We start from the raw sequence: 14,936 nt of genomic DNA on the forward strand, positions 1-14,936 counted from the left end.
CGCTGCATCATGGCACAGCCGCACACACGCAACCCGAGGTCAGGCGCAAGATCTGCGCGATCGGCGCCCGGCAGGCCGCTGTGCTGGCAGCCTCCAGAGCACACCGTGATGAGCAGCGTCGGGCGGGTCCAGACGCCAGGGGCACAGCAGCGTCCGGCCTCGCGCGCGCGCACAAATCGCTTTCGCCGGCAGCACGGAGGGGCAGAGGGAGGGGCAGATGCGGCGGATGAGCAATGGCAGCCAAGTCCGGCGCTCACACTGAGAGGCCATGCTGGCTCCTTCCTCTGGCGTCGCTGCCTCAGACAGTCAGACCAGCCAGGCGAGCAGCACGGGAGAGGATGACTTTGGACGTGGTGAGGAGCAGTAGTGTACACATGTCGCAGGGAGAAAGGGAGCAGGAGGGTGCAGGGGCGCACATAAGAGTTGGTGTCCAGGGAGACAGTCATGAGAAGATGCGAGCGATGGCGGACGCCGGGCACGTAGGCCGGGCCGCAGAGGGGGCACATGGGATGGAGACTGCAGAGACGGCCCCTGATCCGGGGCCGATCAATCCTCAAGCGGCGGCGCAAAGCTCCAGATGCGCACCTCGCCGTCGTCGGAGCCGCTGAGGATCTTGTCGTCGCCCAGGCTGGCACACGTCACGGCGCCACGGTGGCCGACGAGCGTGTTCTGGCATGCGCCCGTGGCGGCGTCCCAGACCTTGAGCGTCTTGTCGTGGCTGGCGCTGAGGATGCGCAGCCGGTCTACATCGATGGCCCACACGCCCTCGACGTGGCCGAACAGCGTGCGAATGCAGCGCCCCGTACGCACGTCCCACGCCTTGAGCGTGTTGTCGAGCGAGCCGGAGAGCAGCACGGGACGTGCGCCGCGGTGCGCCGCGGTGCGGGCTGCGGCGCCGTTGGGCGAGGGGTCGAGCAGGGGCTCGAGGTCCGCTGCCTCGGCGTCGAGCGGCAGAGGCGCCACGAGACCCGCAGAGCAGAGACGGTTCTGGAGGTGCGCCAGCGTCGGGTCGATCGGACGCCGCATGGGCTCCGGCGGTGCCTGCGAGCCGTTGCGAGCGCCCGATGCGCGGCGGTTGCTGGCCGAAGATGTGGCGGCGTAGATGCCGCGCTCGGGCATGGCCGGCGCGAAGCCAGCGTTCGCCGCGCGCCCACCGGGCACGGCCGAGGCGTTGTAGCCGCAGCTGGCAGAGTTCGACGCGTTCGTGTCGTCTGCGTCGTCGTCGCCATTGCTCGCGTAGCGGCCGGCGCGCTGCTCGGCGCGGCGCAGCTGATCGGCGTCGGCGGCGCCGGGGCCACCCGCAGCGCCCTGCGCAAGCTTGGCCATCGCCTCGTCGGGCAGCATGACGAGCTTGATGGTCTGCACCTGCGCGACGTGGCCGTCGAGCACGAGCAGGCACTCGCGCAGCGCCAAGTCCCAGAGGCGGATCGTGCCGTCGTCGCTGGCGCTGAAGAGGAAGCTGCTGCCCGCGCCCTCGGAGCTGCTAGAGTCTGCCGACTCCGCTCGCAGCTCGCCGTCGTTCCAGTCCGCCGGCGCGCGGCCGGCGACGGCGCTGCTCTGCGTCGGCTGAGACGACTTTGTGCCGGGTCCGGACCACAGCAGCACGGCGTTGACCCAGTCCGTGTGGCCGCGGAGCGTGTAGCACTCGCCGGTGCGGAAGTTCCAGATCTTGACGTTCGAGTCTGCCGAGCCGGACGCGAGCGTGTCGTCGTTGAAGTGCAGCGAGACGATGCCCTCGGTGTGGCCCTCGAGCGTGCGCATCAGCGTGCCCGTGCGCCAGTTCCAGATCTTGAGCGTGCGGTCCATGCTGCCCGTGATGAGCTTGACCTCGTCGAACTGCAAACACCGCACGCCGCGAGTGTGGCCGCGCAGCACGCGCAGCTCGGCGCCCGTCTCGAGATTCCACACACGCGCGGTGCGGTCGTACGAGCCCGTGATGAGGAGCGGAAAGGCGGGATGCGCCAGCGAGTCGGAGAACTGCAGGCACATGATGCCATCGGTGTGGCCCGTCAGCACGCGCGTCGTGAAGCGCCCGCGCCGCCAGTTGCGCTCGATGGCGAGACGCTCGCAGTACACCGACTTCCACGGCCGCGTCGCTGCGGGCAGCGTGTGCGGCGGCGGCGCCACGAGGGCCTGCGCGGCAGCATCGCCGCTGGCGTCGCCTGGCGCGTCGCGAGATGACGTGGTGCACGGACGCTTTGTCGGCCGGCCCAGGCGCTCCTCCACGTCCATGTCGACGGATGCCATGCGCGGCGAATTGAGCGCAGACCCGGGGTTGGAGCCTGAGGCGTCACCAGCACGTGCATGCCGCTCGTGTGCTGCTGCGTTTGCGGCGGCAGTGATGCTGCGCTTCAGGCTGCCCGAGGCCGATGCGGAACGAGGCGAGGGCGCGGCGCCCTCGGACGTGGATGCCGCGTCGATTCGCAGTGCCTTCGGCTTGGCGCGTCGCCGCCGCTCCGACAGCAGCGGCAGGCCCCAGCCGCACTTCTCGCACTTGCGCTCGATGTGCTGCTCGCACATGTTGCGCCACAGCAGATCGTCATCGGCAAGTGCGCGCCAGGTGCGCGAGACCTGGGCGGCGCGGCCGAGCGTCATGGCGTCGAGGTGGCCCAAGATCTTGAGGCTAATCTCGCGCGGCAGAAGCGTGAATGGGTCGATGCGGATGGCCAGCGCCAGCTCTTGCGAGAGCAGAGAGAGCTGGCTGAAGCAGCACATCGTGAGAATGCCCTGCAGAATCAGCGACCGCCGTGAGGCTGGCGAAGAGGAGAAGAGCGCCCAGACGGTGTTGACGGCCGTCTGGTCCTGCAGCGGCAGCAGCTCGATTGACTGTGACAAGACGAAGGCGTCAGCAACCGTCGTGCAGGTGCAATGATGCGATGCTGAGCATGTCGTGCCGCTTCTATGGCAAAGGCGGGTCGAGACCCACGCCTTCACCTCAAACTGGGCTCTTCGATCTGCGCTTCACGACGGTTGCATGCCTTCCCGTGAGGGAGAGGCGCGCAAGCCAGGACGCATGGAGTGCACAGAAAGCAGCAACACGGCCTGGCGGCGAGCGAGGGGGAGGGACGGGGTGTGGACTGCGTACGCACCTTTTGCAGCCGCGCCGTCATGCCTTCGTCGGCCATGCGCTGGTGCCGCACACACAGGCTGCGCGACGGCGGCGGCACGAGTGGGTTGCGTGAAGAGGAGGCGCCGGGCGTGGTGGCGCGCATGATCTCGTCGTCTGCGTCCTGCTCGCCGAGCTTCGCATGCGCGTGCCACGCCTCCTCTGCCTCCTGCTCGGGCGAGACGTCTGCCTCGGCGTGGTTCTTGCGGCCGGCCGGAGTGTCACAGCCACCGCTGGCCGGCGTGCCTGCAGCTGCGGCGGGCGTCGATGCGCTCGAGCGGCCGCCAGCGACGCCGAGGGCGCCGAGCGAGTTCCACCCGGCGCCGACGTCGCCACGCATCGCTGCGGGCGACGCGCACGAGACTGGAAAGGACATACGGGAGAGCGCGGCCGTCGGCGAGGCGGAGCGGGACGAGGAGGGCGATGCGGAGCCGTGTGCGGCAGGAGTGAGGAGCGAGGAGGAGGGCGACGGCGCCGTCGGCGTGGTGGAGCGCGACGAAGAGGCAAGTGGAGATGCCATGGCGGACTACGCTGCGCGCCCAGCCGGCGGCGCCTGGGCGAGGTGGCTCAGCGCTGCTGGATCAGGAGAGAGAGTGCTCGTCTGCGTGCGGCTGCCGATGTGCAGTCCTGCGCCGCAAGCGGGCGATGTGCGGGGCACCGCAGTGGAGCGATCGCAGGGGCGTGGTGTGCGCAGCAGAGCAGCGAGCTGGATGGCAGAACGTGCAGGCGCTCGGCAGCAGCGGCGGCGCGGCGTCAATGCGCAGGAGAGAAGCGTGACAGAGCGCGCTGGCGAGTGCGAGTGAGGGGTGCAGTGCCGTTGGGAGTGGTGTGCTTGGATGGTGTGATGGAGGAGGGGACAGGCCGCGCGGCGCCAGAGGGCAGAGAAGAGCGAGGACGAGGGCGGCTCTGTGGGTGCGGCGGGGCGACCGAGCGCGCCCGAGAAGGCGCGCGCGGCCTATCGTCTCGCCAGGTGGCGCCGCCACGCGCACAACACAGGCGCCGTGCCCGCCGCCGCTGCTTGCCGCGGCATCCTTCGCGCCTCGTCCTTGGCGGCGCAGCGAGCGACTCTCGCCGCTCGCGTGCCTGGATGTCGTGCTGTGGGCGCGCGCACGACGCCATGCCGCTGAGTGCGCCACGTCGCCCGTCCTGCGGTACACCGCCGGCCGGCCTTGCTCCTTCTCGTCCTCGAGCACTTGCTCAGGGACAGGAGGTGATCTGCGCGCGCACTCTCCAACCCGCACGACATCAAAGACTTGCTTCAGGGGCAAGTGGGGGCTCCCAAGAACCGGCCCGCGCCGCCGTTGGAACGAAGAGAGCCGGCCTTGCGAGCCACGCCGATGCTTGGAGCTGCTCGCAGCTGGCGGCCGTGTACCGGCTGCTTTTAGAGAGAAGAGAGGCCACGAACCTCCCAGACATGAACGTACGGCAAAGTGTGGTCCTCAGGAAGCCAAGGCTGCGAGCGAAATGCGCTTTTTGACGGATCTCGAGGAGGACGGCCTTGAGACGGTTTAGCCGCGGCTACCTGCGGCCGGCGGAGTTTGGAGCAGCGTGGGAGCAGCAGGGCACCGTCGCTTTCGTGCCGGCGCACACGGCTGCTCGCGGCATTTCCGACCGGTCGGCGCTACTTCACACGGGGGTGTGGCAGGTTTAGCTTGAGCCGGAGCAGCGTTGATACGAGTGCTGCTTAGAGCCAAGAGGAGCTGGTCGAGTCCGGGCATCGGCGTGTGGAGGGGGGCGAGCAGGCTGAGGCAGCCCGAGGTGTTCCCACGCGGGCGCGACGCGCTTGCCGACGCGTAGAGAGGCCGTGTTGCTCGGCGGCGCGCGGCGGCGGTGCGGCAAGGCACATGCGCTTCCTGACCCTCCTCAGACTCCATCGCACCTGCTTGTCTGCCCCTCTTTGCTCCGTCTCTGGCCCACACTCCTTCTCACCGCCTTGTGCTTTCTGCTGCGCGCTGCCTCTTCGCCCGCCCTCTTCCGCCCGCCTCGCCGCCGCAGTACCCCGCGTGCCGGCGCATGGTGCTCATCAGCGCCCCCGCGACCCAGGAGGCGCCGGGCCCGCTGCGCTCAGACCGCGACGTCGGCCATGCGTACGAGGGCATCGTGGCCGCGGCGCGCCGCTCGGCCGGCATCACTGGCGCGGCAGCGGCAGCGGCGGCCGTCATGATCGTCGTGGCGCCCGACGTGGACGGCGTGTGTGCGGCGCGGGCACTTGTGGCACTGCTGCGCGAGGACGAGATCGCATACCGCGTGGTGCCGTGCGACGGCTACGCGACGCTCACGCGCATCTTGAGCGACGACGTCACTGGCAATGAGGAGGTGAGTGGCCTGACGCAGGCGCACACGAGTAGCAACCTGGTGCCAGCGGCAGCGTGTGTGGCGCTGACCTTGGCGTGTCGCAGCTGCACACCCTCATCTTCCTCAACCTCGGCGCTCTGCTGCCTCTGCCGAGCTTTCTCTCGGCCGGGCAGTACTCTGGCGGGCCCGAGGCTGGGCTGTCACTACCCCCGCAGTGCACGCTTCACGTCATCGACTCGCATCGGCCATGGAACCTCGAGAACCTCTTTGCGACCTCGGAGCTGCTCTCGCGCATCTGCATCTGGGACGATGGCGCGATCGAGCAGCACCTGTCGCGCGAGCATGAGGCCTACTCGCGCCTAGAGTTCGAGGTCAGCGACAGTGAAAGCGACAGCGACCGCGGCAGCGAGAGTGAGGATGAGGAGAGCGACGAGGGAGATGACGCCGACGACTTGTTGCCGAGCGACGACGACGAAGACGGAGAGCAGCGGCCGGCGCAGAGGAAGCGGCGGCGGCTGGCCAGCGGCAGCAGCCACACTGCAGATGAGGATGAGGACGAGGACGCAGAGGCATCGAGCAGCGAGGCACCAGTGAGTCGCCGTGCCGGCTGCCGGGCCTACGCGATGCTGACGGTGCCATGCAGCCAAGAGGGCGGCGGAGGCGCAAAGTCCGCAAGCCTGCGCGTACGTCTGCGGCCGTGCTCGCTCAGTACCGCGCGGTGCTGGCGCGATACCACGCCCGCGGCTCGGGCTACGGCCTCCCGGTCTCGCTTGTGGTGTGGCAGCTGGCTGACCGCCTCGGACGGGCCTCGAACGAGACAGTGTGGTGAGTGCACCTGAGCAGTCGGACGACAGCTGGCATGTGCTCACGTCTCTCGCAGGCTGGGCATCCTTGGCCTGACGTCGCTCTACCTGGCGTCGCGCACGAGCTACGATACATACGAAGAACACGCCAAGTTGCTCGCCGAGATCGTCCGGGAGCTCAACCCTGTGCAGGAGGGCGGCTTGCACTCGCGTCGGGACGGTGGGCTGCCCGGCAAGGCGGCCGACGCCGACGACGGCCGTATCCGAGTCATCGCCCAGGAGCTGCGCTTCACACTCTATCGCCACTGGAGCCTGGAGAACGCCATGTACCACTCGGCGTACGTGGCGGGCAAGATCAGCATCTGGAAGGAGAAGGGCATGGGGCAGCTGCGCGGCCTGATGGCCAAGATGGGGTGCGTCGTCCAGCCGCGCATCATAGCCGCACACCCGTGCTAAACAGCCTCTTGCAGCATGTCGCTCACCCAATGCCGGCAAACATTCGACCACATGGATCTCGATCTCCGGCAGAAGCTCGTGCCGCGGATCCAGTCTATCGCGCCCGAGTACGGCCTGACCGAATGTGTCTACCTCTCATTCCTGCGCTCGTTCGGCTATCAGAGCTCGCCGCTGAGCGCCGCCGACACGGTCGAGGGCCTCTCTGCGCTGCTCACGGCCGCGCACGGCGTGCGCATCAAGGTCGATGCACCGGGCATGACATTCTCGGGTAACGGCGTGGGTGCTGGCGGGCAGCGAGGCGCCTATGGCGCAGCGACGGGCGCAGGCTCAACGGCATCAGACCTCTTCGGCGGCAAGAAGACGTGGAGCCTGGGCGCGGCCATGGACACCAGCAAGCAGCGCACAGCAGAGGACGCCGAAGAGGGCGAGCGGGAGAATGCAGAGAGCAGCGGCGCGACGAACAACGAGACCGACTGGGTGCGCAACTTCTTTGCTGCGTACAACGCTCTCGACGCCCGCAAGCCCGCCAGGTGAGACTCTTGCTCGCGTCGGAGCTTGCATGTTCTGACACTTGCTCCACAGCGTGTCGCTGCTCCGCTCCTCGCTCTCTCTGTCCAAGGCGCTGCACCGAGCGATCGTCTCGCAGGGCGTGGCGCTCATCGAGAAGTCTGCCGTCAAGACGCTGCGTTCGTTTCGCGTGTCCAGCATCACCGAGGGCCCCGACCTGGTGCTCTTCACCAACCCGAACACGCTCACACGACTGGCGCTCTGGCTCGTGGAGGCGCTGCGCGACATTGTGGCGGGCCACGCGCGGAAAGCGCTGGAGAGGAAGCGCGAGCGGCTGCGCGCCAAGGGCCAGGACCCGTCGGTGCTCGAGGCGATTGCGCCGCCGCCGCCGCTGCCCTTCGTGCTTGCCGCGCTCGACGAGAGCCGCGACCGCTTCGTCGTCGTCGGCCTCGTCACCGAGGTGCTGCAGCGCAACCGCTGGGGCATGGCGTTCCAGGAGGCGGCGGCAAAGTGCGGCGCGCGCACGAAGCACGACGCCTTTGACTCGAGCGTCATCGAGGTGAAGCGCGAGGACCTGAGCAAGTTCATCGAGGCGCTGCATCTGCGAGCATAGAGGAGCGCCGTCGTCGTCAAACAGCCCCGTCCCTAGTCCCATTTCGAGCTCGCCTTTCCGCATCGTCAGTCTCCTCTCCACACACTTGTATCAGCAGCCATTCGTGCATCATTCCCACGCCCGACTACACCAGGTTCATCTCGCCCACCGAGCCATTGACATATCATCTTGCATGCGCCGTGCCGAGACGTCATTGCTGCTGCGCCATCGGCATGCGGCCGAGACGAGATCTGCTGCGTGCACAGGCGTGGCCAGTCGAGTGGCGTGGGAGCAGCGCGGATGGCGCGGCGCGGCACGTCATGCGCCCATGGCGCAATCTCGCGCCCTTCACGCCCACCGGACGCGGCTCCCGGCCGCAAGCACGCACTCGCTCCACCCGCTCCACACGCACGGCTCGATGCGTGTTGCTTGCGGCCGCATTGCTCACTCAACGATCCGTGTCAGGGGCGGCCCAGACCGCTGGACGTGCAGCGCCGAGAGAAGGCAGCGGGGGTCCCTGCCCCTGTCTCGCAGGCGGGCGCCGGGCCCCCTGCCACTTCGTGCTTGGGCGTCGAGGCGCCACCGGCCCCTCGGACCCCTCGCGCCATGGCCACGCGCAGGGCAGCAGCACCGGCCGCATGCGCAATGCGAATGGCGCACCGCATTGCAGCATGCGCTGTTGGTACGCCAACAAGGCATTGACTGCCCACGCACGCCACCGACGTGCGGGCCGCTCCTCCACGCACGGGGCGTCGAGGGTCTCTGATGACTCGGCGCCCGCAGCGCTGGGTGATATAAAGCCGCAAGAGGCCTGTCCGTCCCGCTGAGGCCCAAACATCGTCCGCTCATCACTGCAAGTGCACCCAACGCCGCAAGCAGCTCCCATCCGCCAGCAGAACTTCGCCCAAATACCCGCTCTAGCGGCCATCTCGGTACACGATGTCCTCGCACCACCTCCCAACGCACTCGGACGCGTTCCACCTGCGTCGTCCACGAACCAACCACGTCCTCGGCGGCCGCCTTGGCCAGAAGCACATGCTGCTCGCTCCCGGCCTCGCCATGGCGCCGGTGCCAGGCCCAAGCACCCGCTCGCCGCTCTTCTCTCCACCCAAGGCTCTGCGCCCCGCCGTGAGCGAGGAGAGTCTCGAGCGCTCGGCGCCCATCGCGATCGCGCCGAGCGAGACGCCTCGCGCTGCTCCTATCCCCATCGTGCCCTCGCCGCCGACGCAGGTGCGGCACTTTGACTACGTCGACGAGCCGTCGCGCGGACGCTCGCGGCACCGTACCTTTGGCTCGCACCGCGGCCGCGCCACGGCCCGGGGAAGGCGAGCTCCAGAGCGCGACCGTGGCCGTGGCGAGGCCTTCTCGACAGACGTCGTCGAGTCTTCCTCTCCGCTCACCTTCTCCCGTCCGGTGCCTGCAGTCGACGCTGCTGCTCCACCGGCGCTCGAGCAACTGGCTCCTCTTATGGCCCGGCGACCGGCTGCAGAAGATGCGCCAGAGGCGGTCGAGCCGGCCTTCGAGGATGCCTACTTGCCCTTCGACTACCCGCACGGCACCTCTGAGCTGGCCTCGGAAGATGTCAAGTACACGCGCTCGCGCCTGCCCGTCCTCGGCCCGCAGTCGCTGCATCTATGGCGGGCGCTCCACAAGCTGCGGCCGCTCACGTACGACTACGCGGATGCCTTTGGCGTCGCCTCGCCCGCTGCACCGCATCCGCTCGTCGAGGGCGCCGACGCCTCGGCGTGCCCGGTCTTTGCAGCCGCAGGCTCGCCGCAGCAGAGCGGTTCGCTGGCCCTGATCAGGCGCGTCTTCAACTGGGACCAGCTCGAGCTGCCCGAGGCCTCGTCAGGAGAGTGGTACGGCGTGGTCTTCCGGTCGCGCCGGCAGAGCGGCTCGGAGAGCACGAGCCTCTACGATGCGGACCGCCACGCACACGAGGAGGCCGTCAACGCCGGCGGGCTGCTCATGTACTGGTGAGTGCTGCTGGCCTTGTCAAGCTCGGCGATAGTCGCTCACAACCCTCGCTCGCAGGTACGGCACGCCCGACACGCAAGGCAGCAACCTCGCCACCTGCGTGTGGACATCGCGGGAGGCGGCGCGGGCCGCCAGCAGCCTCCCGCTGCACGCCAAGGCCGCAGCCAAGAGTCGCAAGGCGTATGCGACCTTTGAGCTCGGCCGCTACAAGCTGTCCAAGCACGCCGGCGAGACACGGCTGCGCATAGACGAGTGGCGCGAGGGCGACGAGCTCGCAGAGCAGGAGTGGGACCTCTAATAGATGGCATAACGATAGAAGGGCAGCGTGACAGATGTACTCGTGAAAGAGATGGTGCAGCGTGAACAGAGGGAGCGTGAAGTGTCGGCAGAGTCGACGTCGTGTGGGATCCGTGCGGAGCTCATTCGGCATCGAGCTGGTCACGCTTGTCGCCCGTGTCGGCACCTCCAAAGAGCTTGCGGAGAGCGGCTGCGAGGGATGCGTCAGTCAGCGCGCGCTCGCTTGGGCAACTCGGCGCAGCTCACGATCAGTGTCCTCATCCAGTGTCCGCTCGGTGACCTCGAACGCCATCTGGGCGTCGTCGGCGTTGTCCGCGTTGAGCTCGTTGCCGCTGCGGTCCGACACCCAGCCGCGCTCGCGCTTCATGGCCGCCTCGCTGCGGTCCAGCAGCTTCTCCAGGTTGGCATCGGAGATGATCTCGTCGCCCTGCACCGCGAGCTGCACCTTCTCTGCCTCGAGCTTGCGGATCGAGTCCACCAGCGTCGCCGCCTTGCCCTTCATTCTCAGACCGACCAAGCTGGACTCCGACACGCCGAGAAACTTGTCTTCGGCCACGACGATCTTCTCGAGCTCGCGCTTGGCCGTGGCGGTCTTGAGCAGGCGCTGCTCGAATGTGTTGCCGGCGACCAGACGGAAGATCAAGACGGGCTTCTTCTGTCCGATGCGGTGGGCACGGTCCTGCGCCTGCAGGTCTGCTTGTGGGTTCTGCGTCCTCCGCGTCAGCAAAGTGCCACACAACAGCCGACTATCCACGCACCCAGTCAGAGTCGAAGAAGATGACCGTGTCCGCGGCGACGAGGTTGACGCCGAGACCTCCGGCGCGCGTGGTCAGCAGGAACAGTTTGACCTTGTCCTCGTTGTTGAACGCCTGCATCTGTTCGTCGCGGTCGTCGCCGGAAGTGTTGCCGTCAATGCGGAACACCTCAAGGCCTTGGTGCTCTGGACAGGCACGGGTGTGAGCTTGGCCGCGTGTGTGACACGCAGGCCGACTAACCAGTCGCCCAGATCTCCAGCACGTCAAGGACCGTGGTGAACTGCAGACGACAGATCAGCGGGCGGACGCGAGGAGCGCAGGCGGCTGGCCGTGCTTACCTGGGAGAAGATGAGCACCTTGTGCCCGCGCGGCAGCAGCGCGCCGAGAAGCCGCTCGAGCATCATCATCTTGCCAGAGGCAGCGACCAGCTCCTTGCCAGTCACCGGCTCGCCGGTCTCGTCCGTGGGCCAGTGGAACAGATACGGGTGGCAGCACGTCCGGCGAAGCGCCATCGTGAGATTCGAGTACTTGCCCTGGTCGACCCGCTTTTCTGTGATGCCGTATCAGCGGTGTCCTGCGTGCGTCATTGGCGTCTACTCACGACCCTGACGGATCAACGCCTTGCGCGCCTCGAGCTTCAGCTCGGCAGCTGATCGTGGTCGCAAGACGTCCTCGGCGCCGGGACTGTGGCCGCCCTCCTCCATGCGCCGCGTAAACTCAGACTCCGTCTCGTCGCCGTAACTGACGTTCTTCTTGGCCTGGCGCACGCGGTTCCGAGAGCGCTCAGAGACAGACAAGCTGTCGTCTACCGAGTCCTGCACGGTCGCTGTGCCATGCTTGTGGTCAGCCACGTGGTACGCACGCACGCGCGCCAGAGCCCACTCACGCTTCGCCACCTTGCCTCCCTTGTTTGCACGATCGTCGGCCCAGCGAACGATGTCGTCGTCCACCGCCGCCATCTCGTCGAACGACAGGCCCGTGTGAAGCTCGAGAAGGCGGCGGCGGAAGCTCTTGTCGACGAAGGAGTCGTACATCTCCTTCTGCATCTGACTCAGCGGCGCATACAGCAGGTACTCTTTCTTCGGCGGCAGATTCTCCACGTCGACTTTCATGCGGCGCAGCAGGAAGGGCTTGAGAATCTCGTGCAGCTGTTTGATGAGGTCTTGCTTCGACGCCGAGTTCAGGATGCTGCTCGAGCCGCCCTCCTCGCGCACGGCGTCGAAGTTGAACCTGTGGAAGCAGCGCGTCAGCTGTGCGTGCCGGCGGACCGCACAAGGCATGCTCACCACTGCTCGAAGGTAGCCAGGTCGTCGAAGATGTCGGGCAGGATGAAATTGAGCAGCGACCAGAGCTCCTTGAGGTTGTTCTGCAGCGGCGTGCCGCTGAGGATCAAGCGGTTCGCCGAGTTGAACTTCTTCAATTCGTTGATGAGGCTGGGCGTCGTGTAAGCGGGTGCAGCTGAGCGACAGCACTCGGATGCGGCTCACATGCAGTTCATGTTCTTGAGCCGCTGCCCCTCGTCGACCACGATGAATTTCCACTTGTGCTTGTCCAGGAATTTCCGGTCCGAGACGACCGTTTGGAAGGAGGTCAGGACGATCGGAAATGCGTGGCGCTCACTCGCAACCTGCGGCGTGCGGAGGTGTTTCTCGCGCAGCTGGCGCCGCTCATTCACACTGCCCATGTACTCAAGCACGGGAATCGTGGGCGTGAACCTTCGGAGCGAGGTCAGACGAGCCGTTGGCGGCATCGCAGCCGGATGACTTACTTCTGAAACTCGCGCCGCCAGTTGCGGACCGTGCTCTTGGGCCCGACGACGAGGAACGGGCCCCAGACGTTGCGCTTCTTCAGATAGGCAAAGAACGAGATCGTCTGCAGCGTCTTGCCGAGGCCCATCTCGTCGGCGAGGATGCCGTTCAGGCCGTTCTCGTAGAGACTGACGAGCCACTCCAGGCCGCTGATCTGGTAGCTGCGCATGATGGCGCCCGTGACCAGCTCGGGCTGGCGCTCGTCGCGCTCGAATGCCTCGCCCTTCTGGACCGGCGCAGCCTCGCCGTCCGCGCCCTTCGCCTTCTTCTGGGCCGGGCCATCCTCTTCGCCAGCCGCTTGCAGATCCTCCTCGCCAATGAGGTCGGTGATCGCGTACTCTGCAGTGCCTCGCTTGCGCTTGTCTGGCGCGCGCTGTCGGCGCGCTGCAGTGCTGGCCTCTGGCTTCTCGCCCGCCTCTCCCGCTCGCGTAGACCGCCCGGCGACGGGCCGTGCCGGCTCAGCGTCGGCTTCCGTGCTCACTGCAGCGCGCTTGCCTGCCGCTTCCGCCTTGGCGTCTGTCGTGCGCCGCTTCTCCGCCTCGCGGTCCATCTTCTCCTGCATGATCTTGGCGTACACGCCCGACTTCTTGAGCAGGTACTTGAGCTTCTTGAGGCGAGCGGCGGTCTCCTGAAGCACAGTGCGAGGTCAGCACGGGCTCCGATGACAGCCGGCAGCCGTGCGGCTGCGTGCTTGCATTCTTCCGCGCGTGACTCACTGCCGGATCCTCCTCCTCTTGCGGCTGCTGCACCTTGGGCGGACGGCCGCGCCCGCGCTTCTTTGGCTCGACCTGAGCCGCCGTGGCAGGGGCGGCCGCATCGTCAGCATCAGCTGCATCGCCGTCGTGGTCGTTGTTGTCGTCTTCGTCGTCGTCTTCATCGCCGTCGAGCTGCTTGGCGACGCGGAGGAGCTCGGGATCGGCCTCCTCCTCCTCCGTCTGGGCGCGCGAGGAGGCCGCCGCCGACGTCGTGGCGACTGGAGCCATGGCAGGCGAGTGCGAGGCGAGTGGCAGGACGGATGCGGTGCTGGAAGGTCTGCTCGGCGCTGGGTGTGCTGTTGCCGGGGTAGAGCGGGGCGTGGATGGTTGGGGCGGGGAAGAAGGTCGCCGCTGGAGGCGAGATGAGGTGGAGTAGGCGCCGCTCCGAGGGCTCGTCAGCAAGCACACGTTTCCGCAGGCACTGCGCGAGTGTGTTGCTTGCGTGCCGTGCGTCATTTTGGGTTTGTAGCTTCAGCGAGGCTCGAATACAACGGCCGCCCTACTCCAGGCGATCGTCGTCGTATTCGCACTCAACGCGTGCAGACACGCGTCGCGCTCGCCTGCGCGCGCCGCCAGCCCTCTCACGTGCGACCTCGCAGAAGGTTGGTCGACTGGCGGTCAGCTCGGCGTCACAAAGCGCTATCCTGAACGATCTGAGAGGCTGGCAGAGATGCATGTGGTGCATCAAGTAAGCGCTGCGCAGGGAGCGTGCCCCACCCTGCTGAACCCCTGTGGCAGCAGCAGCCCTCGTGACTGCGCCCGGCGACGCTCACACGACATGGACACACTCGGACGCACCTCCCACGTCTCCGCCTGAAGACAGGAGAGGGGAGAAAATGGCAACGGCGAGCAAGATTCTCGTTTCAGCGGCGCCTTGCTCGGTCCGTGCTACCGGACAGCTCGGAGAGACGACCGGCGTCGGCGGCTCGGGGATCTCACCGTCGGGCGTGGCGGGCGTGGCGCTCCTCGCTCTCGGGCAGCGGCCCCCAGCGGCGAGTCTTTCTGCATCTGCGTCTGCCCTGCGGATGCTGCAGCTGTCTCAAGCCGAATACGCTCTGCCCATGCACCGGTACAGCACGGCGACCCATCTCGTAGGCTGACCCACCCGTCGGATGCGGACCTGTCACGCGGACCTGCCAGACGCCAGCCGCCGCGCTCAGCCGACCGTGGCGCCGCAAACCTGCCGAGCCGTGTCGCTGACGCCTCGGCTCCGAGGTACTCTGCGCTCTGCACGCTGCATGCTGCTGCAGCAGTACGCCGCAACTCGGTGTGGCTCGGCATTCACAGCAGTCCAGCATTTGCGAAGTCAAGGCGTAGTCCCTCCGAGCGCGGCCAAGCGAGCGGACGCACACCTGGGAGGGACGCGGCACGGAGGGCTGGCCCTGCTCGCCTGCGAAGCGCAAGTAGGAGAGTGGAAGAGGCCCAGAGCGCACAACCACTTCAGACATGACCGTCGCCGTGGCTCGCTGCTGCTGCCGCTTGTGCTACAGCCCAGACGCCCTGGTGCTGAAGCTGAGCGGTGCAGCGACATGTCGCGGACGTCCCTGCGGCGCCTTGATCGGCAGCGCCGTGCTCGCGGCGAGTG

The 14,936-nt window shown here is 67.3% G+C and overlaps 4 protein-coding genes across 4 annotated transcripts; 2 read left to right on the forward strand and 2 right to left on the reverse strand.

Moving 5' to 3' along the window:
• Positions 1–320: 320 nt before the first annotated feature.
• On the reverse strand, positions 321–4,017 carry FA09DRAFT_332350 (WD40 repeat-like protein). Its single transcript, XM_025743420.1, has 2 exons — positions 3,090–4,017; positions 321–2,826 (listed from the first exon to the last, which is right to left on the reverse strand). Exons 1-2 carry the CDS (start codon positions 3,624–3,626, stop codon positions 547–549), a joined length of 2,817 nt encoding a protein of 938 aa, XP_025595460.1. The 5' UTR covers positions 3,627–4,017; the 3' UTR covers positions 321–546.
• A 957-nt stretch (positions 4,018–4,974) lies between these two features.
• Positions 4,975–7,957, forward strand: FA09DRAFT_312573 (CDC45-like protein). Its single transcript, XM_025740697.1, has 6 exons — positions 4,975–5,422; positions 5,506–5,991; positions 6,045–6,226; positions 6,282–6,617; positions 6,675–7,190; positions 7,243–7,957. Exons 1-6 carry the CDS (start codon positions 5,120–5,122, stop codon positions 7,778–7,780), a joined length of 2,361 nt encoding a protein of 786 aa, XP_025595461.1. The 5' UTR covers positions 4,975–5,119; the 3' UTR covers positions 7,781–7,957.
• A 741-nt stretch (positions 7,958–8,698) lies between these two features.
• On the forward strand, positions 8,699–10,034 carry FA09DRAFT_341390 (hypothetical protein; the record flags this gene model as incomplete). Its single annotated transcript, XM_025744443.1, has 2 exons — positions 8,699–9,729; positions 9,794–10,034. 2 exons carry the CDS (start codon positions 8,699–8,701, stop codon positions 10,032–10,034), a joined length of 1,272 nt encoding a protein of 423 aa, XP_025595462.1.
• FA09DRAFT_363097 (hypothetical protein) lies at positions 10,024–13,740 on the reverse strand. Its single transcript, XM_025745551.1, has 11 exons — positions 13,313–13,740; positions 12,557–13,224; positions 12,276–12,503; positions 12,075–12,221; positions 11,675–12,018; positions 11,390–11,614; positions 11,127–11,338; positions 11,029–11,068; positions 10,792–10,973; positions 10,280–10,739; positions 10,024–10,223 (listed from the first exon to the last, which is right to left on the reverse strand). Exons 1-11 carry the CDS (start codon positions 13,577–13,579, stop codon positions 10,156–10,158), a joined length of 2,841 nt encoding a protein of 946 aa, XP_025595463.1. The 5' UTR covers positions 13,580–13,740; the 3' UTR covers positions 10,024–10,155.
• Between the last annotated feature and the right edge of the window lie 1,196 nt (positions 13,741–14,936).

Source organism: Tilletiopsis washingtonensis (genome assembly GCF_003144115.1).
Source record: "Tilletiopsis washingtonensis strain MCA 4186 unplaced genomic scaffold FA09scaffold_24, whole genome shotgun sequence".
In the NCBI taxonomy this organism is placed as follows: domain Eukaryota; kingdom Fungi; phylum Basidiomycota; class Exobasidiomycetes; order Entylomatales; genus Tilletiopsis; species Tilletiopsis washingtonensis.